We start from the raw sequence: 25523 nt of genomic DNA, 5'->3' as shown, positions 1-25523 counted from the left end.
GCTGCAGGACTCGGCTGCAAGTGGCTTATTTGGGAGATGATTCCAGAAAGCACAAGGAGGGCAGTAAAGGAAGTGCAGTAGGGAAGAATAAAAAGCCAGTACAGGCTATGCTTTTATCCAGATTTTTTTCTATAAATTTTCTTGCATTTTGAGTTGCAACTCTTACATTGCACCACATGCCTTCAGTGTGTTCCTGGAATGATTTATTGCTAACTCAGGGATCAGCTATGACTCAGATGCTGCTGCAGCTGTTAAATTGAGTGTGCATCTGAATTACCTAGAAGGCTTGTACTGTTTGGGATTGTTGTGCACCTCCTTCATGTTCATTATTCAGTGGTTCTGGTATTGCAGCCAAACAATATGCATTTCTTGCAAGTTCTCAGGTTTTTTGAATGCTGCTTGTCTAGCCAACCCATTTAGAAAACCAATGTCTTGGTGCATGTCTGTGATTGTCTTCTCTGCTGAGGATATTGGTTTACAGGCTGTGCAGTCAGATATCCCAGGAACCATGAATAGTTTTTTTTGTTTGTTTGTTTGTTTTTTTTGAGACACAGTCTCACTTTGTTGCCCAGGCTAGAGTGAGTGCTTTGGCATCAGCCTAGCTCACAGCAACCTCAAACTCCTGGGCTGAAGTGATCCTCCTGCCTCATCCTCCCGAGTAGCTGGGACTGCAGGCATGCGCTACCATGCCTCGCTAATTTTTTTTTTTTTTTTTTTTTGAGACAGAGTCTCGCTTTGTTGCCCGGGCTAGAGTGAGTGCCGTGGCGTCAGCCTAGCTCACAGCAACCTCAAACTCCTGGGCTCGAGTGATCCTTCTGCCTCAGCCTCCCGGGTAGCTGGGACTACAGGCATGTGCCACCATGCCCGGCTAATTTTTTTTATATATATATATCAGTTGGCCAATTAATTTCTTTCTATTTATAGTAGAGACGGGGTCTCGCTCAGGCTGGTTTTGAACTCCTGACCTTGAGCAATCCGCCCGCCTCGGCCTCCCAAGAGCTAGGATTACAGGCGTGAGCCACAGCGCCCGGCCCTAATTTTTTGTATATATATTTTTAGTTGGTCAATTTCTTTCTATTTGTAGTAGAGATGGGGTCTTGCTCAGGCTGTTTTTGAACTCCTGACCTCAAGCAATCTGCCTGTCTCGGCCTCCCAGAGTGCTAGGATTACCAGCATGAGCCACCACGCCTGGCCGAGCATGAATAGTTTTAAGTAGATTCTGGTGTTACCGTCCAGATGTGAAAGGGGGGGGCCAAAAATGGGGTTTCCTTTATGATTTCAGCTTCGGAGCTTGAGTGCTGTTCCCGGTCCACAAAGGTCAGTTGAATGTTCACTCAGAGTACAAGTGTGTGGCCTGGGCTGGAATGTGAACTGTGAATTCTCAGACCAAACGCATGGTCTGTGTGAACACACTAGATGAATCCTTAAGTCTGAGAGGAGAGAGAATTCAAGAATAGGATCCTTTGAAGGGCGGGTGTCTTAACCAGAATTTGTCCTGTTGCTTTTGGGGCCATGTGGGAGAGATGTCGAAAGGTGGTGGTGGAGGCACTGGAGGTTTGGGTATATTCCGTCACACCTGGAGCTGCAAGACAGGCCTTATTTTTCTGAACATGGCTCATCATACACAGGTGAACTTTCTCAGGGTATTTTCTATAGTTATCAGAATTTTATCCAGGGGACTAGTATTTTTTTTTTTTTTTTTGTTTTGCCATTTCACAAAAGATGTGGTTTATAGTGTTGGCATCACATGTTCTTGAGACCTACTAAAGCATTACTCTCCTATTTTACCAGCTTTAAAATTCCTTTCAATTGACACCCTCACAAACGTATTATGAAGATCTTTACTGCACATGCATTAGTGAAATTACCTAAATGGACTTCTAATCTCATATCTAATCACAAATTTCAGATTATAAATGGATTTGATGACTTAGTTTCAGGCAATATTTGTTTCTGTTTTAAATTTGACAGTTTTTTGAGTTTTGCTTTGTTGGAGTATTCTTTAAAATCAGTTATAGTCCTATAAAATTCTAATTTATTATTTAGGGTCTAATTGATTTTTACTTTGTTTAACCTTCTGAAAAAATATTCAAAAATGTCATTTGTATTCTAAATGGCTCTTCTGTTTTATACTTATAAATGTCTTTTCAATTATACACATAAAATTCTCATGCTTTATTTTAGTGTTATTTAATGTCATTATTCTTTAAATCATCCACTCATTGTGATATAATGTACATAATGTTCCATATGGACAGAAATGATTGTATAAATACATATAAAGGTTACCTATTTTACATGTACAGTGTAGTGGCATTAAGTACATTTACATTGTTATGCAACTATGATATCCACACAGATTATATTCCATAAAATTATGTGACTGTACTTAATACCACTGACCTTTAAATGAGAAAATTAGTTAAAATGGGAAATTTTACAATATATTTACTATAATGTAAGAAGAACTATGAAATAAAATATAGGTATATACAATGGTTTGAATAAATGTCACAAATGTAATAGTGTATTTTATTTTTTATTTTGAGACAGAGTCTCGCTTTGTTGCCCAGGCTAGAGTGAGTGCCATGGCATCAGCCTAGCTCACAGCAACCTCAAGCTCCTGGGCCGAAGTGATCCTGCTGCCTCAGCCTCCCGAGAAGGTGGGACTACAGGCATGTGCCACCAGGCCTGGCTAATATTTTCTATATATATTAGTTGGCCATTTAATTTCTTTCTATTTTTAGTAGAGACAGGGTCTCGCCCTTGCTCAGGCTGGTTTCCAACTCCTGACCTCAAGCAATCCGCCTTCCCAGGCCTCCTAGAGTGCTAGGATTACAGGCGTGAGCCACCGCGCCCGGCCTTATAATACTGTATTTTAGAAAGAGACAAAAGTATACATAGATATAAATAAATATGTAAAATGTTATTTTCTGATATTAATTAAAAAATTTTTTTTCGAAATGCTTCCCTGTAGAGGATATAAAATCTAAAATGCAAATTACACTGAGGTTCAGCATTTAGCAATGATAGAGCAGTTTTTTGAACTAAGATGCTTACAGCTGGCAACAATAAAATGTGATTAAAATATACATACTTATGTTGACATACATATCTAGGTTGAATGTATATATGATGTATAAGAATTCAATAAAAATTTCAGCTGTGCCTATATTAACAGGAGACATATATTGGAATTTTAGTCTAGCCAAGTTGCCTTCTTTAAGAAAAGCAGTCTTCAAAGGAATTCAACAAAACTTAGTCTCTACATTTCTCATTTATAATATTAAGAATTTTAAAATTCATAAGATGTGTGAAGAAATAGAAAGTGCAATCCTATATAAGATAAAAGTCAAGCAGTAGAAGGTATTCTGAGAATACCTTCCTGAGGAAATTTTGCAATTATCAGACAAATTTGAAAGCAACTATTATATATTCATCAGGGTAAATTAGAAAAGTATTCTCATTTTCTGATATGCAACTCATACAAAGAAATGGAAATTATAAAAATATCCAAAAATGAAATGATAATATAAAAAGTTACTTTGGAGTTTGTCAGTAGAGTAAAAACAAGAAATTTAAATACAGAAATAGAAATTTTCTGACCTAATCGCAGGTGTGAAGAACAGCTTGAAGAAAAATAAACAGAGCCTCAGAGACCTCTAGAATGATTGAGTCCCAGAAGTAGAGTGGAGACACAGCAAAACAAAAATGGGGTAAAAAAAAAAATTAAAAGTTAATAGCTGAAAACTTATAGAAATTTGTAAGCTGAAATTTTTAGATCTAAGAAGGTTACCAAACACCAAATTGAAAATACAAGAAAATAATACCTAGGTACATAATAGTGAAGCTCCTAAAATCTGATAATAAAAAAAAAGATCTTGCAGCCAGGCGTGGCGGCTCACGCCTGTAATCCTAGCAGTCTTGGAGGTTGAGGTAGGCGGATTGCTCGAGGTTGGGAGCTCGAAACCAGCCTGAACAAGAGCGAGACCCCGTCTCTACTATAAATAGAAAGAAATTAATTGGCCAACTAATATACATAGAAAAAAAAATCAGCCAGCATGGTGGCACATGCCTGTAGTCCCAGCTACTCAGGAGGCTGAGGCAGGAGGATCACTTGAGCCCAGGAGTTTGAGGTTGCTGTGAGCTAGGCTGATGCCATGGCACTCACTCTAGCCTGGGCAACAAAGCGAGACTCTGTCTCAAAAAGAAAAAAGAAAGAAAGAAAAAAAAAAATCTTGGAAATAGCCAGAGAGAGGAAAAATACATACAGAGAAAATTATATGAACAACGGATATATCATTATCAACCTTAGAGGTAATTCAGCAATGGAATTACATCTTTCAAGCGCAGAGAGGAGAAAATTATATGAACAACGGATATATCATTATCAACCTTAGAGGTAATTCAGCAATGGAATTACATCTTTCAAGCGCAGAGAGGAAAACGTAATATCAACATAGAATTATATATTCAAGAGAGAACTCTTTTAAAAATGAGGCAAAAGCCACTATGAGCTACCACACACATCTAAGAATGGCAGCCATGCAAAATAAAATTGCTAATACGAAGTGCTGGTGCGGATTTTGGGTAATGAGAACTAGGATTGCAAAATGTCACACTAACTTTGGAAAACAGGTTAGCAGTTTCTTATGAAGTTAAACATATAATTTTTTTTTTTTTAGAGGATCGCTCCATTGCCTGGGGTAGAGTGCCGTGGCGTCAGCCTAGCTCACCACAACCTCAAACTCCTGGGCTCAGGCAATCCTTCTGCCTTAGCTTCCGGAGTAGCTGGGACTACAGGCATGTGCCACCACGCCCATCTAATTTTTTTCTATATATTTTTTTAGTTGGCCAATTAATTTTTCTATTTTTAGTAGAGACAGGGTCTCACTCAGGCTGGTTTTGAACTCTTGACCTTGAGCAATCCTCTCGCCTCGGCCTCCCAGAGTGCTAAGATTACAGGCCTGAGCCACCTCACCTGGCCTAAACATATAATTATTATACGACCCATATATCCCAGGCCTGAGTATCTGGTTTAGCAATTAAAAACTAATGTTTTTAATCCTGTTTATGGATGTTTATAGCCACTGTATTTATGTTCTCAAAGAAGTAGGAAAAAAAAAAAAAAAAACAGATGTTCTGCAGCAGGTCAATGGATAAAGAAACTGTTTTGCATACATAGAATAGATTCCTAGTTATCAACAAAATGGAGCAAACAATTTATATTACAATATAGATAACTCTAAACATTATTTCTCTAAGAGAAGGATGCCAATCTACAAGGCTACAATGGGTTATATAGTTATATTTTGTGACACTCTGTAAAAAGTTATAAGGATAGAAAATGATTAGTCAATGCCAAATAATAGGATGAGGAAAGGAGTTGACTACAAGATACTAGCATGAAAAACTTTTTACGGTGATAAAACAGTTCTTGGTACTGCGAAGGTGGGTATGTGACTCTAGACAGTTGTTAAAACCCAATAAACTCTACACAGGAAAGAGTGAATTTTCCTATCTGCAAATTTTAAAACATCCTTAATTCCAGAATGTTGGGGGAATTCAGATGGAATGCAGACAGTGAGAAATCCGTCTCACTGTACAACAGATAGTATTATTTAACCCCATTTAAGGTAGTAGAGACGAAAAGTTCTGACCGAAATCACCTTGGAAAACAGCATTTTGATTGAACGCTTTAAGACGGTAAACATTATATTCCACCTTGTAGTATGTTCCCCACTCGGGTATGGATTAGACATTCTGAAATTATTTTACACCTTAGCTTAAAAAATATAATTGCAGCCTAATTTCCTTTTGCTTGACACAAGTTAAAAATAAACCAGGGGAGAGTGCTAGAATAAATTTTGTGGTCTTGGACTGAAGTTGGAAATATCTAGATGAACCCATGACTTTCGTAACACATCTGTCCAGATGGACAGATAGGTAGATATGTGTGTATCTGAGTTTATATGTATACACGTATTTCCCAGACTCTGCTGAGAGGGCCTAAAAGCAGTGACACACTGCCAAGGGGCACACCTGGCTCTTAGATCTTGGTTTCTAAATAATTTTCAACAAAAGTAACTGGGGCTGCTTTTACAAATGGTTAATTCTGAGGCTGAAGGTGAAAAAATACAAGATGAACTTAGAGTAGCTTGTAGATACATAAAGTAAATTAGTGCTTAAAAAATAGATGGGGGCCAGGGGCAGTGCCTCACGCCTGTAATCCTAGCACTCTGGGAGGCCGAGGCGGAAGGATCGCTCAAGGTCAGGAGTTCAAAACTAGCCTGAGCACAAGTGAGACCCCATCTCTACTAAAAAGAGAAATAAATTAGCCAAACAACTAAAAATATATAGAAAAAAAATTAGCCGGGCATGGTGGCGTATGCCTGTAGTCCCAGCTACTCGGGAGGCTGAGGCAGGAGGATCGCTTGAGCCCAGGAGATTGAGGTTGCTGTGAGCTAGGCTGACGCCACAGCACTCACTCTAGCCTGGGCAACAAAGTGAGACTCTGTCTCAAAATAAAATAAAATGCACAAACCTCAGCTTTGGGGAGAATTGGTAATCAGAATAACCAAGGAGTTATGCAAGATTTGTAAAGATACATATTCTAATAATAAGGTGGTCAGAAATTTTTTTTTTTCCGAGACAGAGTCTCATTCCGTTGCCCAGGCTAGAGTGCCATAGCATCAGACCCGCACACGTCAAGCTCAAACTCCTGGGCTCAAGCAATCCTTCTGCCTAAGCCTCCCAAGTAGCTTGGACTACAGGCATGTGCCACCATGCCCGGCTAATGTTTTCTATATATTTTTGGATAGCAAATTAATTTCTTTCTATTTTTTTTAGTAGAGACAGGTCTCATTCTTGCTCAGGCTGGTCTAGAACTCCTGAGCTCAAGCAATCCTGTCTTGGCCTCCTAGAGTGCTAGGATTACAGGTGTGAGCCACCGTGGCTGGCCATGATTCATATTTTGATTGACTTAAAGTATAAATACAAAGTTACAAATTGTCATCGAACATTATACTAGATAGGTAAAGATAAAAACACAATAAAGTGATGTCAAGGATCCTACCCTGAAAAAGAAGCGCAGTAATACTGAATTGCAACACAAAAATAAGAAGTGTTTATTGATTAAAATCCTGTACAAAACACTGATACACCATTTATTTATTTATTTTTATTTTTTTTGATACACCATTTAAAAATATTTTTTTTGCTTCATCACAGGAGTTTGGGACTTGCCTGGAAAACATGTTGAGACCATGTCTCTACAAAAGTTAGTAATAACACTTTGGGCATAGTGGTGCATGCTTGGAGCGTAGCTACTAGAAAGGCTGAGAGCCAGGAGGTTTACTTGAGCCCAGGAATTTGAGGTTGCAGTAAGCTATGATTGGAATCACTGCACACTGGCATGAGTAACAGAGTAAGGCAGTCTCAGAAAAAAGAACGGAACTTTTTTTAGGTAACTATAATGTTCGACTACACTGGCCATTGATTGAAAGCAGATATGAGCATATATTTTATATCATCGCCATATAGTGTTATAGCAGTAAAATTTCACAGAAAATGTACTATAATCATTAATAAAAGGCTCTAATGAGAAAATCTTAATAAAGCATTTATAAGAAACTAAAGGGCTGGGCGTGGTGGCTCATGCCTGTAATCATAGCACTTTGGGAGGCTGAGGTGGGAGGATCGCTCAAGGTCAGGAGTTCGAAACCATCCTGAGCAAGGGTGAGACCCCCGTCTCTACTATAAATAGAAAGAAATTAATTGGGCAACTAATATATATAGAGAAAAAATTAGCGGGGCATGGTGGCACATGCCTGTAGTCCCAGCACTTGGAAGGCTGAGGCAGCAGGATCACTTCAGCCCAGGGGTTTGAGGTTGCTGTGAGCGAGGCTGACGCCTCGGCACTCACTCTAGCCTGGGCAACAAAGGGAGACTCTGAATCAAAAAAAAAAAAAAAGAAAGAAACTAAAGGTAATTTTTATTACATTATTTATATATTGATATGATTCTTACACAAAATGAGAAAGCTGTAATCCAGCCTTCTGAAGCAAAGAAAAGCCTTACATTTCTAAATAAAGAAAAATATGAATTTTTTAAATATGGTGAGTCACTGATATATAAAATAAACAACTGGAAATCATATTATCGTTTAGATAAAGTTTGAGGAAAATGGATTAAAATCCTAATAATTCCTTTATGCCTGCCATAAACTTAAATTTACAAGAGAACTTTTTATTTAATATGGAGTAACTACTAATTACCTAACTTCTACACATGTAAATTCTAGCATAATGTTGGGAATGTTTGAATCTAAAATTACAGAAAAATCTGAAATAGAACAAAATAGACAGTGAAAATGTATAGGGAAGGTTACATCAGCAAGATGGTGGAATAGGAGGTCCCTTACTTGTATATCCTCCCATAAAAACAATATTTTTGGTAGCTATTCATGGACAAAAGTGCCTCTATGAGAGAGACAAGCACCATAGCTCATTTCTGTAATCACAGCTACTCAGGAGGCTGAGGTGGGAGATGCTCTTTAGGCAAGTAGTTCAAGACCAACCTGGGTAATACAAGATCCCATCTCAAGAAAATGTGTTATTATGAGAGATTTGTAATCCAGGAATGGGGCTGTGAAACCCTGCTAATTCCCAAAACAATGGAGGGTCATTTTAAGAAGGCAGGCCCTCATTTAGGTGGCAATCTTTTTTTTTTTTTTTTGAGACAGAGTCTCGCTTTGTTGTGCAGGCTAGAGTGAGTGCCGTGGCGTCAGCTCACAGCAACCTCAAACTCCTGGGCTCAAGCAATCCTTCTGCCTCAGACTTCCCAGTAGCTGGGACTACAGGCATGGGCACAATGCCCTGCTAATTTTTTCTATATATATTAGTTGGCCAATTAATTTCTTTCTATTTATAGTAGAGATGGGGTCTCGCTCTTGCTCAGGCTGGTTTCGAACTCTTGACCTTGAGCAATCCGCCTGCCTCAGCCTCCCAGAGTGCTAGGATTACAGGCGTGAGCCATCACGCCCGGCCGATGATTCAGTTTTATATATAGAAAATTATAAATAGTACATCAAAAATTGTTTATTCTAGTAAATGCACTTAGTAAATTAGGAGAACATTAAATGAATATACAAATCAGTTCTTTCCATACAGTAATAAGAAAATACCCAACAAAAAAGAAAACAATTTGAATTCTAATAGCATCAGAACAACAAATTGCTTAGCAATAAATTTAATCAAGGAAGTGAAAGGTCTTTACACTTAAAAATATATATTGATGAAAGAAATTAAAGATGACCCAGATAAATATAAAGATTTCCCATGTATATGGATTGGGCGAATAAATATTGTTAAGGTTCCATATCATCCAAAGCATTCTCTATATTCAGTTGGATCTCCATCAAAATGCCAATGGTATTTTTCACAGTAATAGAAAATATAATCCTAAAATCGTGATATAAAACTGAAAGAGACTTTGAATAGCCAAAGCAATCTTGAAAAACAAAACTGGGGACCATCATACTTTCTGATAATCAAACTACTCCTCAAAACTATATTTAATAAAACCCGGATGATATGTGCATACTAGTTGATGAAAAAAAAAACAATAGAAGAGACTAGGGAGCTAAGAAATAAACCTATGCATAAAAGACCAAACTAATCTTTGAGAAGCTCACCAACCATACACAATGCACAAATTATAGTCTTCCGAATACTTGGTGTTGAGAAAACTGGATACTCCAAAACAAAAGAATAAAATCAGATGTTTTTTTTCTGCTAGGATTACAGACGTGAGCCACCACGTCCGGCCGGGCACTCGCCTTTTCAAAGCTGTCTGTCTGTTTCTCTGGGCTGTCCCAGGTGCCCCTCTGCACCGCAGGGGCACCCCTTGGATGTCTAGGTTGGCAGCCTGGCCCACACCTGCGTCAGGCCTCTCAGAGGGACGCTTCTGCCACTGTTAGAGAAAACGTCACAGGGGAGAAGTCTGACGCCGGCTTCTCACAGTCTGGAAGCTCAGCCACACAGGGAGGAGACCCCCTAAGCTGCTTTGGGGCCACATCCACCACTTCTCTGACTCCCACCCAGGCTGGTTGCCAGGACTTGGGTGTCCAACCCTGGACCTCTCGGCCATAATTGACATAGGCCAGCAGGACCCAAAGTGCCCTGTGATCCTGATTCCCCTTCTCAGGTCATCCACTTGGAGAAGCCAAAGACCCTCCGCTGTTGCTGTCTCCAGTTCTCCCTCTTCTCCCTGAAGCTGGCCTCCAAGGCCACAGAGGAGGCGATCCTCTCAGGTGGGAATGTAAGAAGTCACGATGTCTTCTGGCCTCTGGCTCCACCCGTCCCCCAATCCGCTCTGAACCCAGCTCTACCAGGTCCTTTATCCGGTCTCCTGGATGGAGGCATCGCAGGCACTGTCAGCAGAAATGAAGGATGGGGGAGAAGGACCCTGGCTCTCTTAGCATGGAGACCTACGGAATAAAGAAGTTGCACCTGTACTCTGCCTCCCTGAAGTCCCTCCCTGCCACAAGGACACCCACGTTCCTCTGCCTCATCTGGGCTCTCTGGGGCTTCCTCTCACGAGGCCAACTCGGAGGTCCACACCTGCCTGGGAGAGAGATAAGGAGGGAGACTATCCTCCACTTGCCGGGATTCACCCCAGCCCCACTGACCTTGGACCATGAATAACTGACCTGAGTCAGCTGGTACGATTCTACTGCCACCTCCAGGCCGCTTGGTTCCAGATTCGCTGCTCCCTCTAACACTCACCTATGTGTCACCTTGGGCATGCAGCCTGGCCTCCCTGAGACTGTTCCTCACTGTTCCCATGGGAACCACATCTGCCTCACAGGGTCTCCTGAGGACTCAGTGTCAAATAACTTCCCTCATTGTTTCCACCACCATCCCTCTGAGGAAGAGCCAGGCACAAACACCCTGAGATTTCGAACCTCCCTTGACCCACATCGGAACCCGGTGAGGCCTGTACAACAGGCTCCTCGCTCCTACATTTTCCAGATGAGAAAACACAGGCGCAAAGTGGGAGGCGGCTGGCTCCTTCTCCCACCTGGCAGCCCTGTCCCGGCTGCCTCCACCCCACACCCGGCACCACCACTAACCAGGGTCCCACCTCCTCGGGTCTCTATGCTTGTCTACCAGCATAGAGTTCCCCAACCAAGCCTGGCCATGATGGGAGGGGACAGGGTAAAATGGGAGGCCTGGTTGAGTGGCTCCTGCCTGCCCAGCCACACTGGAGTCTCTGTCCACAAGACAGCATTGTAAAGGCTTCTCAATCCTAAGAAGGGAGCTTGCACAGAACTGCCTCTTCCGCCACCCAAGCCACTGGGACAGGGTCACAGATAGGCAGGTTATTCTCAGGGTAACTGGCGGTGACACTTTGCTTCCTCATTTACGTGGAAGGCGTTGAGGTCTGGCCAGGAATGATGCACTAGGAATGAACAAGTCCCCAGACCCTTCTCATAAGCCACATGGAACACACGTGGCTGCTAACTGAGCCCTGGGCTCAGAATCCTGACTGTGATGGGCAGTGTCTGCAAAGGGGCAGAGTGGGGAGGCACAGCCAACACGTGTCTGTCCCAACTAAGTGCACTGGCATGAAAAGCTGGGCCACCTGTCTGCACACCTGGCTGGTGGGATTCAGCTGCCATCCACATCTCTACTCCAGCCAGCAATCCTCACCCCCTGCAGTGCAGACAGGTGCTGCAGAAGGGGCTTGGCTTCTTGGGGAATGGTTGGGCTACTTTGGAGTGGGAATTAAGCCCCTCTACCACATCTACCCAAGATCCTGGGAAAGCTCCTTGCCAATAGGGTGGACCAGCATTGCAGCCAGAGACCCATGAATTCTGCAGTTCATCATCACCCTGCTTGACAGCCCAGCTGCCATCGCCACAAACCGTCACCAGGCCCTCCTTTCTAAACGCTTTTGTCCATGGACAAACACATCTCTGTTAGCCCAGATTAGACACGACTGGTTACTCCTATTTTTTTTTTTTTTTTTTTTTTTTTTTTAGAGACGGGGTCTCACTCTTGCTCAGGCTGGTTTTGAACTCCTGACCTTGAGCAATCCGCCCGCCTCGGCCTCCCAAGAGCTAGGATTACAGGCGTGAGCCACCGCGCCCGGCCTAACTCCTATTTTTAAAGTAAACTTTCAGTGAGGTAAAACAGACACTCCTGACCCAGTCTTCTTCCAACCCTGCTATTTTCTCTGTCCCTGCCCCCAAATACTTTCTCTCCATCTCCTGGCCTCCACGTTTTCTTAATAAGCTGACGTTGCTTAATGTATTTTCTCTTGTGAAAATTTTTAAATTTTCTGGATATTTTTCTAAGGAGAAGGAAAAATTTGGGCATAATTGGGACTTGTGCGAGTTCAGTAAATATGAGAATATTAAATATGAGAACCAAAGAGATTCAAACTGCCTGGTTGAGAGTTTCCACTGATCTTCAGAACATTAAGGGTCCCATGGACTGGACAGGGAATTTTGAGGAGGCTAAAGTACCTCCCCTTGGGTGCTCATACGCCATGTGGGCTTGTGATTAACTCCTGTTCTGGGAATGCCTTTACTGTTCCTTGTGTAAGAGTACATACTAGGATAAATTTTGCCCTTAGGTAAAAAACAACCTTGATTTATCACAGAAATCACAAGCTGTGAAGCCCACGGCATCGGTATTTTTGTCTTCTCCTGGAAGGTCCACTTTAACCGTTCTGCACATTAACAGGTATACCCTTTTTCTAAATGGCCCCATATCTGGGGTGCAACAGCATGGAGACGCACCTGTGTTGTTGCCACCCATGACTATGCACCTGCCCATAAATTCACCAATCAGTCACCCTCTAGAGACAAATTGGATTTATCTGTCTCTTTCTTTGGTTTCTTGGCTCCTTCTGCATTTGGGCCTCACTTTGCATGTATGGACAAGTGGCAAGTGGCAAGACAGCCAGTACCAGTCCATTAACCAAAGTATGGGCAAGAGGAAGAAATTACGGGAGTGGAAATTCTGGGGTGTTACTCCTGATCTATTTGGGGTGGTGGTGCCCATTTGTGACATGCACATGGACTGAGTGAGTACAGGAATGCCCCTAACCTGTAAGGACTAGAGAACTCATTAGGAGAGAACCACATTACACCCTGGAGTGATGAAAATCACCATGAGGTATTAACAGTGGATTGGCCATTACTAGGAGCTTTGCCAGTTGTTACAGAAGACAGATATCAGCTGAGATGAAGGTGCAAAAGCTAGATGAAGAATTACAGTTAGAAATGTATATGAAAACCTCCACATTTGTGTCAGCAGTTAGCTTTGTGGATAAGTTTGAAACTCAGAAGATGCAGTTGGAAACTCAATTCTGGTGTTTTGTGCGGCTTGAAGGGTGGAAGACCCACCAGGCTAAAGTGTGAGCCTGTGACAGTCCACGGATGTTCAACAATTTGAAGGACCAGAAAATCAAATAGTTACTCCAACTGAAGAGGGGGCAAGTGAAAAAGACAGAATTTACATGGGGAGAGTCTGCACCCTGGAGACATGAGATCTGCAAGAAATAAATTTAACCTAGAAACTAAGTTTGCTTTGAGAAATTGTGAGGTCTAGTTGGCTTGTCAACCATGAAATCATCTGAACTTATCTGTTTGGATCTACTTCCCAATTGCTACTATAGACAGGTACACACATGTATTTCTTCCTTTATAGCTCTTACAGAGTTAATTTTTAGCTTAATATATTGTATATTGCATTAAATGTAAATCTAAACAAAACATCTGTGTTCAGATGGACCAGAAAAGGCCATGTACAAAGACAAAGTGTGTATGAAAATTTATGAATAATGATTCAAGATTTAAAGGTAAGGAATTGAATTATACTCTCATATAATTTTTTTATTTTTTTCTTTTGAGACAGTCTCAGTCTGTTGCCAGGGTAGAGTTAGTGCCGTAGTGTCAGCCTAGCTCACAGCAACCTCAAACTCCTGGGCTCAAGTGATCCTCCTTCCTCAGCCTCCCTAGTGGCTGGGACAATAGGAATGTGCCACCTTGCCTGGCTAATTTTTTTTTCTATATATATTAGTTGGCCAATTAATTTCTTCCTATTTATAGTAGAGATGGGTTCTCACTCTTCTGCAGACTGGTTATGAACTCCTGACCCCGAGCGATCCACCCGCCTCAGCCTCCCACAGTGCTAGGATTACAACCGTGAACAAACGTGCCCTGCCTATACTCCCATATAATCTTTATTGTAAGCATATCAACAACCCCAAAACTACAAAAAAAGGAGGACACAATATAGTAACTATGAAAACATTCTGAAATTACTGAAAGTTTTGTTCCTCAGAATATAGGGATTAATAAAAGTTATTCCATTGTGTTGCCCAAATAGCACATTATTTTCATTTGTTAACTACAATTGTAGACAAGATAGTTTAACATTTGTTGCAGAACAGTATTTTATTCATTGCACATCAGTGTAAAATCATTAAGAACAATTGAATATTATTAATCAAAACAAATTAATTAAAACATAGCCTAAAGCATTTTAAAACTCACTAAATGCTCCTTGGTCACAAGCACACAAGAAACATTATTTTTGTTCTAATATAGTGATGTTACAGTTATACTTAAGGAGCAACTGGAAATATATTTTGAAAATTTAGAAAGTTTCTTTAATACAGAATGAAAAACCTGATTAGATAGTTTGTATTTACATGTATTATTGTTTTATAATTCAAACACAAAAAAAACCTCTTTAGATTTTCTTAATGTGCTTTACATTTGTCATTAAACATTTATGGAAAATTGGTATTAATCAAATTGTCCTAATATTGAATAGCCTCTCTCAGCTCTGATGTAGAAACAACAGAATACATATTTTATATAGACATTAAGAATGAAAGGATAACATAAACTGATTTGAAAATTGAACTACATCAATATTTACCTTTGAAAAATTTCCAATACTGTCAATACAAATTATCCATTAATTATAACTATACCTCTCCAAACATGAGTGTTCTTGTTCTTTTGAACAACATGAGCAGATAAATTATGTAACTGCTTCAACTTTACATTCTCTACAATACTCTGAGTTAGTGTAAAATCTGAAAGTGTGCTTTAGTTTTTACCTGTGTGAATCCACTGAGGTAGTTAGATGTAAGTTTAAATACTTCTACACATTTATTGCACCTGTAAAATTTCTTTCCCTATGGACACTCTGATAACTTCCAAGTTGTGTATTTATTATAAAATCCTTTTCACATGTATTATATCTATAGTTTCCGTGGTATGAATTCTCTGATGTTGAGTAAGTTGTGATTTACGCGTAAAGGCTTTGCCACATTCTTCACATTCGTAGGGTTTTTCTCTAGCATGAATTCTCTAATGTTGAATAAGTAGTGAACTACGGGTAAAGGATTTACCAGATTCATTACATTTGTAGGGTTTCTCTACATTGTGAATTCTCTCATGTCGCCTGAGACTTGAAAGCCGAGCAGACACTTTGCCACATTCTTTGCATTTGTAGGGCTTCTCTCCGGTATGAATTCTCTGATGTTGAGTAAAGTATGAACGATGTCTAAAGGATTTACCACATTCTTTACATTTGTAGGGTTTTTCTCCAGTATGAATTCTCTGATGTTCAGTAAGTTGTGAACTATGGGTAAAGGATTTAGCACATTCTTCACATTTGTGTGCTTTTTCACCAGTATGAATTAACTGATGTCGTCTAAGTTGTGAAAGCTGAGGAAAGGCTTTTCCACATTCTTCACATGTGTAGGGTTTCTCTCCGGTATGAATTCTCTGATGTTGAGTAAAGTATGACCGATGTCTAAAGGATTTACCACATTCATTACATTTGTAGGGTTTCTCTCCACTGTGAATCATCTGATGTTGCCTAAGATGTGAAAGCTGAGTAAACGCTTTGCCGCATTCTTTGCATTTGTAGGGCTTGGCTCCAGTATGAACTGCCTGATGAAATCTAAAGCTTCCCACCCACATAAAGGCTTTGCCACATTCTTTACATTTGTAGGGTTTTTCTCCAGTATGAATTCTCTGATGTTCAGTAAGTTGTGAACTCTGTGTAAAGGATTTATCACATTCTTTACATTTGTAGGGTTTCTCTCCAGTATGAATTACCTGATGTTTTCTAAGGCTTGCTGGAACGATAAAAGCTTTGCCACACTCTTCACATTTGTAGGGTTTTTCTCCAGTATGAACTACCTGATGCAATCTAAGGCTTTCCAACCAGGTAAAGAATAAGCCACATTCTTCACATTTGTAAGGTTTTTCTCCAGTATGAATTTTCTGATGCAGTCTAAGAGTTGAAAACCTAGTAAAGGCTTTGCCACATCCTTTACATTTGTAAGGTTTCTCTCCAGTATGAACTGTCTCGTGTCTAGTAAGGCGTGAAAGATAGTCGAAGGACTTACCACAATTTTTACATTTGTGGGGTTTTTCTTCCGTATGAACCACCGGATGTATCCCAGGGCTTGCAGAGTGGGTATAAGGTTTGCCACATTCTTCCAATTTATAGGCCTGTTCTCTAGCATGGATTATTTGGTGTTCTTGAAGAAATGAAAACTGAGTAAAGGCTTTGCCACATTCTTCACATTTGTAAGATTTTTCCTCAGTACAAATTTTCTCATATTTAAGCTGTGAACTCTGGTTAATGGTTTTGCCACATTCTTCAGGTTTGTAGAGGTTTTCTTCAGTATCAATTGTGTCACATGTTCTTACGTTGGACGACTGACTGAAGACTTTCACACCTTTATAATGTCTGTATGAATTTTCTCCAAAACGAATTCCCTGCTTTTGAGAATGCTTTCCTGACTGGGCAAAAGCTTCTACACGTTCATTACATTTGTAGGAATAGTCTTGAATATGGGTATCCTCATGGCTAATAAGCTTGAAACGTTGGTGACAGACTTCCTTATATTTCTTAGATTTGTACTGGATCTCTGGATATTGAGCTTTCTTACATTTACTAGAGAATGTGACTTGGTTCAAAGTTTTTTCAGGTTTCTTGCATTGATATGTTCTCTTGTCAATATGAATACCCTGGTAATTATTTAGAGTTGAGTTCTGGATAAAGGACATCAAACTTTTACTAGACGTGTACTGTTTTTCCGAATTATCTATTCCCTGAGATTGATTAAGCAATGATGACTGCGTACATACTTTACCATACTGATCACAGTTGTTGGTTTTGGTATGTAATGGTATTACTGGTTTGTGGAAGGACAATAAAGTTTTAATGAAGGACTCATGAACTTGGTCAGATTTAGAAATATTCTCTTTAATTTCAAATTTCTGGTCTTCAGAATTAGTCTCTCTGGGGCTTTCAGAAGACTGGTTATTATTTCCTTTAATAAGTAGTCCTAAAAAGAAATGCAGATATAGTGTAAATGACATGCTGAGTTCACTGAGAAAAAAAAGTGAATAACTATTACAGCAACAGAAAGACTGCAGAACATACAGAATTCATCATGGAACGTAAAGCTTAAGGGCTTTTAACAGGAAATAGGCAAAGCTTTTTAGTGGGAAAATATACAGAGTACTTCAGATAAAACACATACTGCCAACAGTTTGGACAAGTATCCTAAATGTCTAGTGAGGCTGGATGCTGCTAAATTCCCCCTGAACAAAGCCATCATCTAAAGCAGGCATCCTCAAACTACAGCCTGCAGGCCACCTGGCACATTTATCTGGCCCTCCAAGTGTTTTTGCCGTGGCTGCCTGTCCTGCTTAGCAGCTGACTTGTCCCGGGCCCACAGTGAACACTCTCCAATGGTCTGAGGGACAGCGAACTGGCCACCTGTTTAAAAAGTTTGAGGATCCTTGATCTAAAGGATGGAAGAGGTAGCTGTTTTTAGGTGACCAAAATATTACCAAAAGTGAAAAGACATTAAAGAAACTGAGAAATGTAATCCAATGAAAGGAGAAAAGTATTTAAGTGATCCTAATGTAGTGATGATATATGAAGTAAATCTAAAGGATTTCAAATATCTGTCTTAAAGGTACTCTGCCAGCTAAATGACAACACACAGAACTAAATAAGTGGAAGAAAACAAAGCATAAAGAAAGGAGAGTACTAACAAAGAGATTAAAATTTTAAAAAACTAAAAGAAAGTATGGAGCTGAAAAATAAAAATCAAATTTAAATATTCACTGGATTGGGTCAACAGCAGACTTGATAAAAAGGCCATTTGAAATTATAGTCAAGAGAATAAAAATAAAAAAAGAAGAAAAGTGAAGAGAGCCTAAGAGACTTATCAAGCATGCCAAAATATTTATAATGAGAGTCCTATAATGATAGAAAAGAAAAAAATAAGCAGGGAGCAAACCTGAAGTAACAATGTCTGAGAACATTCTAAGGTTGAGGGAGAGTATAGCATAAAATTTAAAGAAGCTCAACCTACTCCACCCAGCAAGAACAGAAAGAGAGCCAAAACAAGACACATTGTCATCAAATATTTAAAAGTTTTAAAGAAAAATCTTGAAATCAAGAAAAATATTACTTGGTATGTACAAGGGCACTCGAATAGGATGATCAATAGATTTTTCAGTAAAAACAAACAAACAAGAAAAAAAACTTGCACAATTTATACCCAAGAGCTATATCCTAAATGAGTTGCCAAAGACAGTCAACCTTTTACATTGAAAACAGAAATAGTATCCACACACAGTTATGGGAATATATAAAGTTCTATGGTGAATGTAATCATACGTATACATATAGTATTTTGTGTTATTATATAGACAGTGAATAAAACACTTTAAATTCTGCTATAGATTTTTAAACAAGCCGTAAAATAACCATAAATTCATTAAGGGATACAACACAGAATAGAATATAATTTGTGACATCAAGAGAGTGCAATGTAGAAAGTCAGGGACTTTGTATGCAATGAACGTTTTCAGCTTAAAATAATTTGTTTTAAATCTCACAACTTGGAAGTTATCAGAGCGTCCATAGGGAATTTAAACAAATTTAAAAATTTGTTTAAATTTCTATAATATCTATGGGAACTATGAAAAAATATTTTTAGTAGATACAAAACTCAACTCCTAGGATTAAAAAGAATTATGAAAGTATAGTAGATACACAAAAGGAAATGAGAAAAAAATTAAAACATGTCACTATAAAAAAAAAAACAACCCAAAAACAAAAGACAATGCAAGAGAAGAATAAAAAAGCTGTAAGACCTACAAAAACAAAATGGAAGTCATTCTCTTTTAGTATTTATTTTCTATAAAAATGAATTAGTCAATCAAAACACATATTTTTTCTTAATAAATTTAAGAAATAAGGCCTACCTTTATGATTTCTATAAAAGACCCACTCTAAAATGTAAGGAGACACATGGACTGTAAGTAAGAGAATTAAGAAAGGTTATTCAATGCAATGTCAAATAGTGTTACATTGAGAAAATATATTTTACATCGAAAATTGTCACAAGGACAACAAAGGGGATTATATAATAAGATTCCACTGATGAGGAAGCTAGCAGTAATAATATATGTGTGCCTACATGTATTAACATATATGCACCTACCATCACACCTCTCACATATATAAAGCAACCTTTTACAGAACTTAAGCAAGAATTTGACAGCAGCACAATAGGATAAGTTGATGTTACATTTTTAATAATCAAAAGAGATACAAAGACAAAAGGACAAAAATGAAACGGAAGACTTGAACAACACTACAAATCAATTATACCAAAGTCTTACTCTGAACATACCATATTATATCAGAGACAACCTTAACGCCACAAAACAAGTCTCAACAAATCTAAGTACATAAAAATCACAAACAGTATTACTTCTGACTAAATTAGAATAAACCTACTAGTAAAAACCAAAAGGATAGTGATATGGGCTGGGCGCTGTGGCTCACGCCTGTAATCCTAGCACTCTGGGAGGCCAAGGCGGGCAGACTGCTCGAGATTAGGAGTTCAAAACCAGCTTGAGGAAGAGCTAGACACCCTCTCTACTATAAATAGGAAGAAATTAATTGGCCAACTAAGATATATATAGAAAAAATTAGCCAGGCATGGTGGCACATGCCTGTAGTCCCAGCTACTTGGGAGGCTGAGGCAGGAGGATCACTTAGGCCTAGGAGTTTGAGGTTGCTGTGAGTTAGGCTGACACCATGGCACTCACTCCAGTCTGGGCAACAGGGCAAGACTCTGTCTCAGAAAAAAAAAAAAAAGAGATAGTGGTATGTCCACAACATATATGAATATTCGAACATTAAACAAAAACTAGTAAACACACTCTTGTTCAAGAGCTAAAAGACTTAACATTGTTAATATGCTTAGGGTAAACAAAGTGAGCTAGACATTTGATGAAATCTCTAACAAAATACCTATAGAAATTTTTGCACAAGTGTTAAAATATTCTAAAATTCCTATAGAATTTCAAAGCATCAAAAAAAAAAAAAGTAAACAATATTGGAAAAGAAAATGAGGCATCATACTTTCTGATTTCGAAACATATTACACCACATTTAGTACCGCTCATGAGTTTTCTTGTGTTCCATGCGCCATCTGTTATGGACCTTAGATGTCCACACACTGTCTTGTCCATTAGAAGCATCATAGTTTCTGATTTCAAAACATATTACACCACATTTAGTACCGCTCATGAGTTTCTTGTGTTCCATGTGCCATCTGTTATGGACCTTAGATGTCCACGCACTGTCTTGTCCATTAGGGAGAGTAGAGGTATACTGCCAAATTTGCAAATGAAAACATCGAGAATGAAGAAAGATGACATAATATTTTCTAGAAAAGGTGATATTCTTCTCCTAGCATGGAAAGACAAATGGGTTGTCAGAATGATATCAAGGATCCATGACACTTCTCTCTCGAGAACAGGAAAAAAAAAAATAGAAAAAACGGGAGAGAGTATTGTAAAACCTGCCTGCACCAAGGAATACGATGCCCACACGAAAGGCGTTTGCCATGTGGATCAATTCCTGTCATGTTGTTCCATTCTAAGGAAAACGATAAAATGGACAAAAAAAGTAGTGCTGTACCTTATAAACTGTAGACTTTTCAATTCATTTAGACTGTACAACCTCCTCAATCCATAAGCAAAAATGAAGTATAAACAGTTTCTGCTATCGGTGGAGAGAGACTGGATAACGATGACAATAATGAGGCTCTCCGGAACCAGAGAGGAAAATCTATCCAGCTCTTCCCCGGGAGGTGCAAGGAGAGCACCTAGTAAAAATCGACCTAAAAGGTTGTCAGGTGACATGAAGCAGCATGAACCTACGTGTATTCCAGTGAGTGGAAAGAAAAAATTTCCTACGAGTGCCTGCAGATTTTGTGCCACCCATGGAAAAAGGAGCGAATCTAGATACTTATGGAAATTTTGTTTGGGCCCTCTTCATAGAGGAAAATGTTTTACGCAGTACCATACCTTAAAAAAGTACTAGGAACTTTAATTGTTTGATTAGTTGTTTAATTATTTTTGTAAATAAAAATGTTATTGAAAAAAAAAAACACCTAAAGGGCATTATGATCTGTAGTTATGATGATTTAAATAAATTGAAGTTGGACCTTACCTTGTATTATATACAAATGAGAATTCAAAATGGACTTTTTTTGGTAGCCTTCCTAAAAGGCATTTTGACATTTCTTTTTTAGTTTGCTACTAGTGTACAGAAATACTACTAATTTTTTATTTCATTTTGTATTCTGTAACTTTACTGATTTTTAAATAGTTCCAAAAGTTTCTTCTGTGGGGTAGTCTTTAGGTTTTTTTAAAATAGACCTAAAACAGGGACAATTTTTTCTGCAAACAGGGACAATTTGCCTTCATACTTTCAATTTGAGTGACTTTAATTCTTCCTTTCTCCTTTCCAATTATTCTCACAATGACTTTCAGTACTATGTTGAATAGGAGTGGTGAAAACGGATATCCGTGTCTTGTTTTCCAAATCTCAGAGAAAGGCCCGACGCCCTGGCTGACACCTGTAAGCCTAGCACTCTGGGAGGCCAAGGCAGGAGCATTGCTTGAGGTCAGGAGTTCGAGACTAGCCCGAACAACAGCAAGGCCCCGTCTCTACTAAATACAAAAAAATTATCCCGGTGCGGTGGCACGCACCTGTAGTCCCAGCTACTCAAGAGGCTGAGGCAGAGGATCACTTAAGTGAGCCAGGAGTTTGAGGTTTCAGTGAGCTAGGCTGATGCCATGGCATTCTACTCAGGCCAACAGAGTGAGACTCTGTCTCAAAACAAAACAAACAAAACTCACAAATCTCAGAGAAAAAGCTCTCAGTATTTCTCTATTCACCATAATGTTAACATTTTTTTGCCATATATGGCCTTTATGGTGCTGGCAGACATACCTTCCATACCTAATTTCTATAGTGTTTCGATCATACAGGAATATTGTCAATTGCTTTTTCTGCATCTAAAATAACCATAAAAAATTAAGATACCTAACAATAAACTTAATTAAAAAGGTGAACAATATCTACACTAAAAATAATAAAACATGGATCAAGAAACTGAAATACTTATGAATAAACGCGAAGTTTCCTTATGTTAATGAGCTGGAAAAATAATTTTTAAATAGTCATATTACTCAAAATGATCTACAGATTCAATGCAATGTCTATGAAAATACCAATTGCATTCTTCACAGAAATTTTTTAGAAGTCTAAAATTTATATGAAAGTAGAAAATATTTCAAATAGCCAAAGCAATCCAAAGCAAAAAGAACTATCCTAGAGGCATCATCTGACTTCAAAATTCACTTAAAAGCTAGAGTAACCAAAATAGCATGGTACTAGCATACAAAAATGGATGTATCTGAAGGATATTATGTTAAGTGAAATAAGCCAGATAGAAAAGGGCAAATGCTGTATGATTGTACTTGTTTGAAATCTTTAAAAAAAAAGGGGGGGGGTTGATGTCACAAAGGCAGAGAGTAAAACAATAAAAACAATAGTTACTAGAGATCAAGGAAAGGGGAGGGTGAAGAGAAATTTTTTAGCCACAAAATTGTAATTTTGGTTTTCTACTTCATACTAAGACAATGGTTAACAGTAAGATATTGTATATTAGTTTGAAATTTGAAGACCAGCTTGTGCATGTTTTTACCACAAAGAACTAATAAATTAATAGAGAAATAAATACTATGATTTTATCATTATATAATTTATCTGTAAAACATCAAATTGTACCTTATAAATATGCACAATTACAATGTGTCAATTAAAAAATAGACTTAAATGTAAGACCTATAACTATTCGGTTATTAAGTATGAAATGTCCAATTTCCTTAAGTACAAAATTTGACACTTGGTATCTCTAACATTTCATATTGATACTTCCCGTTTTCTTTTTATTGTGAAGGTACATCCTCAGTCTTTCAAATGCATGTTTGAGCTTGTGATTATCTTTCAAAAGAATTTTTACAGAAATTTTTGTTAAACCAAGGATAAGTCAAAAATTCATGTTATTTTCAAATATGAGTTCCATTGTGGAACCAGTGCAATGCAGAGAGCTTGAAATATCAACAAAGTGTTTGGGAAGGATGTCGCTAATGAACACACAGTACACTGATGGTTTGAGGAGATCCATTCCAGTGATTTTAATCTCGGAAATGAGACATGTGGGTGACCTGAGACCAAGGTGGATAATGATGAACTGAAAGCTGTAGTGGAAATGAATCCATCTCAACCTATGAGTGAATTAGTAGCAAGGTTTGCAGTTACTATTCCAACAATATTAGACCATCTGAAACAAATCAGGAAGGTAAAGAAGCTGGATATTTCATCACAATAGATATATTTAAAAAAAAAAAAAAAGAAGAAGCTGGATAGATGGGTGCTACGTGAGCTCTTTTCAAAACAGAAATTGTCTCAAAGCATGTTTTACTTTGCTGTGAAGACATAAAGGTGAATCATTTCTACACCGTAGTGTTATGTGTGATGAAACATGGGTTTGTTTTGATATTCATAAGCATTCGGTACAATGCTTGGATAAAGATGAAGTGCCAAAATGGAATGGTCATCAAAAAATGCTGATAGTGTCTATTTTAGTGGTCTAGCAGTGGTGTTCAGTAGTTCCATAACACATGGTCATTCAATTGCAGCAGATGTCTACGGCAAACAGTTGGATGACATGAGGAGGATGCTTACAATTAAGCAGCTGAGATTGGTCAACAGAGACATGCTAATCCTTTTACAAGACAATGCTCAACCACAAATCACAAACAACGTTGTTCAAACTATAGAACCTGGACTTGGAAACTCTCTGTTATCCACTGTATTCACCAGACCTTGCACCAATTGATTACTTCTTCTAGACTTTAAGCCACTTCTTACAAGGAAAAATATTCAATTCTCAACAAGCTGAGGTAAAACATCTTTCCCAATATGACTACTACTCACTATACAGTATTCTTTGCTGTTAAGATGGCAAAACTACTGTCAATAATTCAGGTGCATACTTGGATTAAGTGTACTTCTTGTCTGAGATATAATAAACTAAACTTTTGATACAAAATTGGACATTTCTGACTTAATGACCTAATATTAAATTCCTAGAAGCATATATAATGGGGAAGCTTCATTACAATTAGTCTTTGGAGTGATTTCTTGGATATAACATCAAAGGATTAGGCCAGAGATGCACATGGTACTACATAAGTGTATCCAAAATATCTCAAACATATTCAAAGCAAACCATGGAATAGATATTAGCACATTTACGTACACTACAGCATTATTCACTAAAGATAATACATGTAAGTAAACCAAATCTAACTTTATTGATGAGTAGATAAAAGAAATGTGGCATATACACACAATGGAATATTATTTAGCCTTAAAAAGGTCATCTTGACACATATTACAGTAAGAGCAAACCTCGAGGATATTATGATAAGTAAACTAAGATAGTCAAACAGAAACAGATACCATGATATGATGTAAGATATCTAAACTAATCAAACTCATAGAAAAAGTAGAATGATGTTCTTCATGAACTAGGGAGAAGTGGAAAGGATAATTTGTTGTTTAATTGCTATTCACTTTTACATTTGGAAGATAAAAGTGACTAGAAATCTGTTGAAAAACTATTTGAATATACTTAACACTACTAAACTGTACACTTAAAACTGTTTGATATGACACTTTTATGTATTTTACCACAATTAAAAATCTGACAACCTAAGACAGATAATTAAGTAAATTTTCAAACACCATCTTTAAATATCAAGTGTTTTTCTCACAAAATGTTAATAATATAGATTCAAACAAGAAATACATTGTGAATTTATGACTATTTCCTTCACTACTCCCCTAGACAGGATAAAACAATCACTGACAACCAACACACACAGAAGTCCAAAAAAAGTGTGAACAATATAAGTCTGAACATATAAGAGCAATATTTATAAAGGCAAAAATACAGATATTGTTAGAGTCAACAGCCATATGACTAATGCATATATAAACCACACACCACATCATCGTAAA

At 38.2% G+C, this 25523-nt stretch overlaps 2 protein-coding genes across 3 annotated transcripts in view; one reads left to right on the top strand and one right to left on the bottom strand.

Annotated features, from left to right (window-relative positions):
• LOC105871915 (KRAB domain-containing protein 5-like) overlaps positions 1-686 on the top strand; it is a 162572-nt gene extending 161886 nt beyond the window's left edge. The window contains exon 6 of the mRNA XM_076009595.1: positions 8-686. Coding sequence (XP_075865710.1) covers positions 8-81 — 74 coding nt within the window. The 3' untranslated portion in view covers positions 82-686. The remainder of the gene's footprint in view (positions 1-7) is intronic.
• Positions 687-12169: 11483 nt separating this feature from the next.
• LOC142861032 (uncharacterized) overlaps positions 12170-25523 on the bottom strand; it is a 29752-nt gene continuing 16398 nt past the window's right edge. For both annotated transcript variants that reach the window (XM_076009597.1, XM_076009598.1), the window contains one exon: positions 12170-17394. In XM_076009597.1, coding sequence (XP_075865712.1) covers positions 15398-17394 — 1997 coding nt within the window. In that variant the 3' untranslated portion in view covers positions 12170-15397. The remainder of the gene's footprint in view (positions 17395-25523) is intronic.

Source organism: Microcebus murinus, chromosome 13 (assembly GCF_040939455.1).
Source record: "Microcebus murinus isolate Inina chromosome 13, M.murinus_Inina_mat1.0, whole genome shotgun sequence".
NCBI classification, from domain to species: Eukaryota; Metazoa; Chordata; class Mammalia; order Primates; family Cheirogaleidae; genus Microcebus; species Microcebus murinus.
This window is presented reverse-complemented; position numbering and strand designations above follow the sequence as displayed.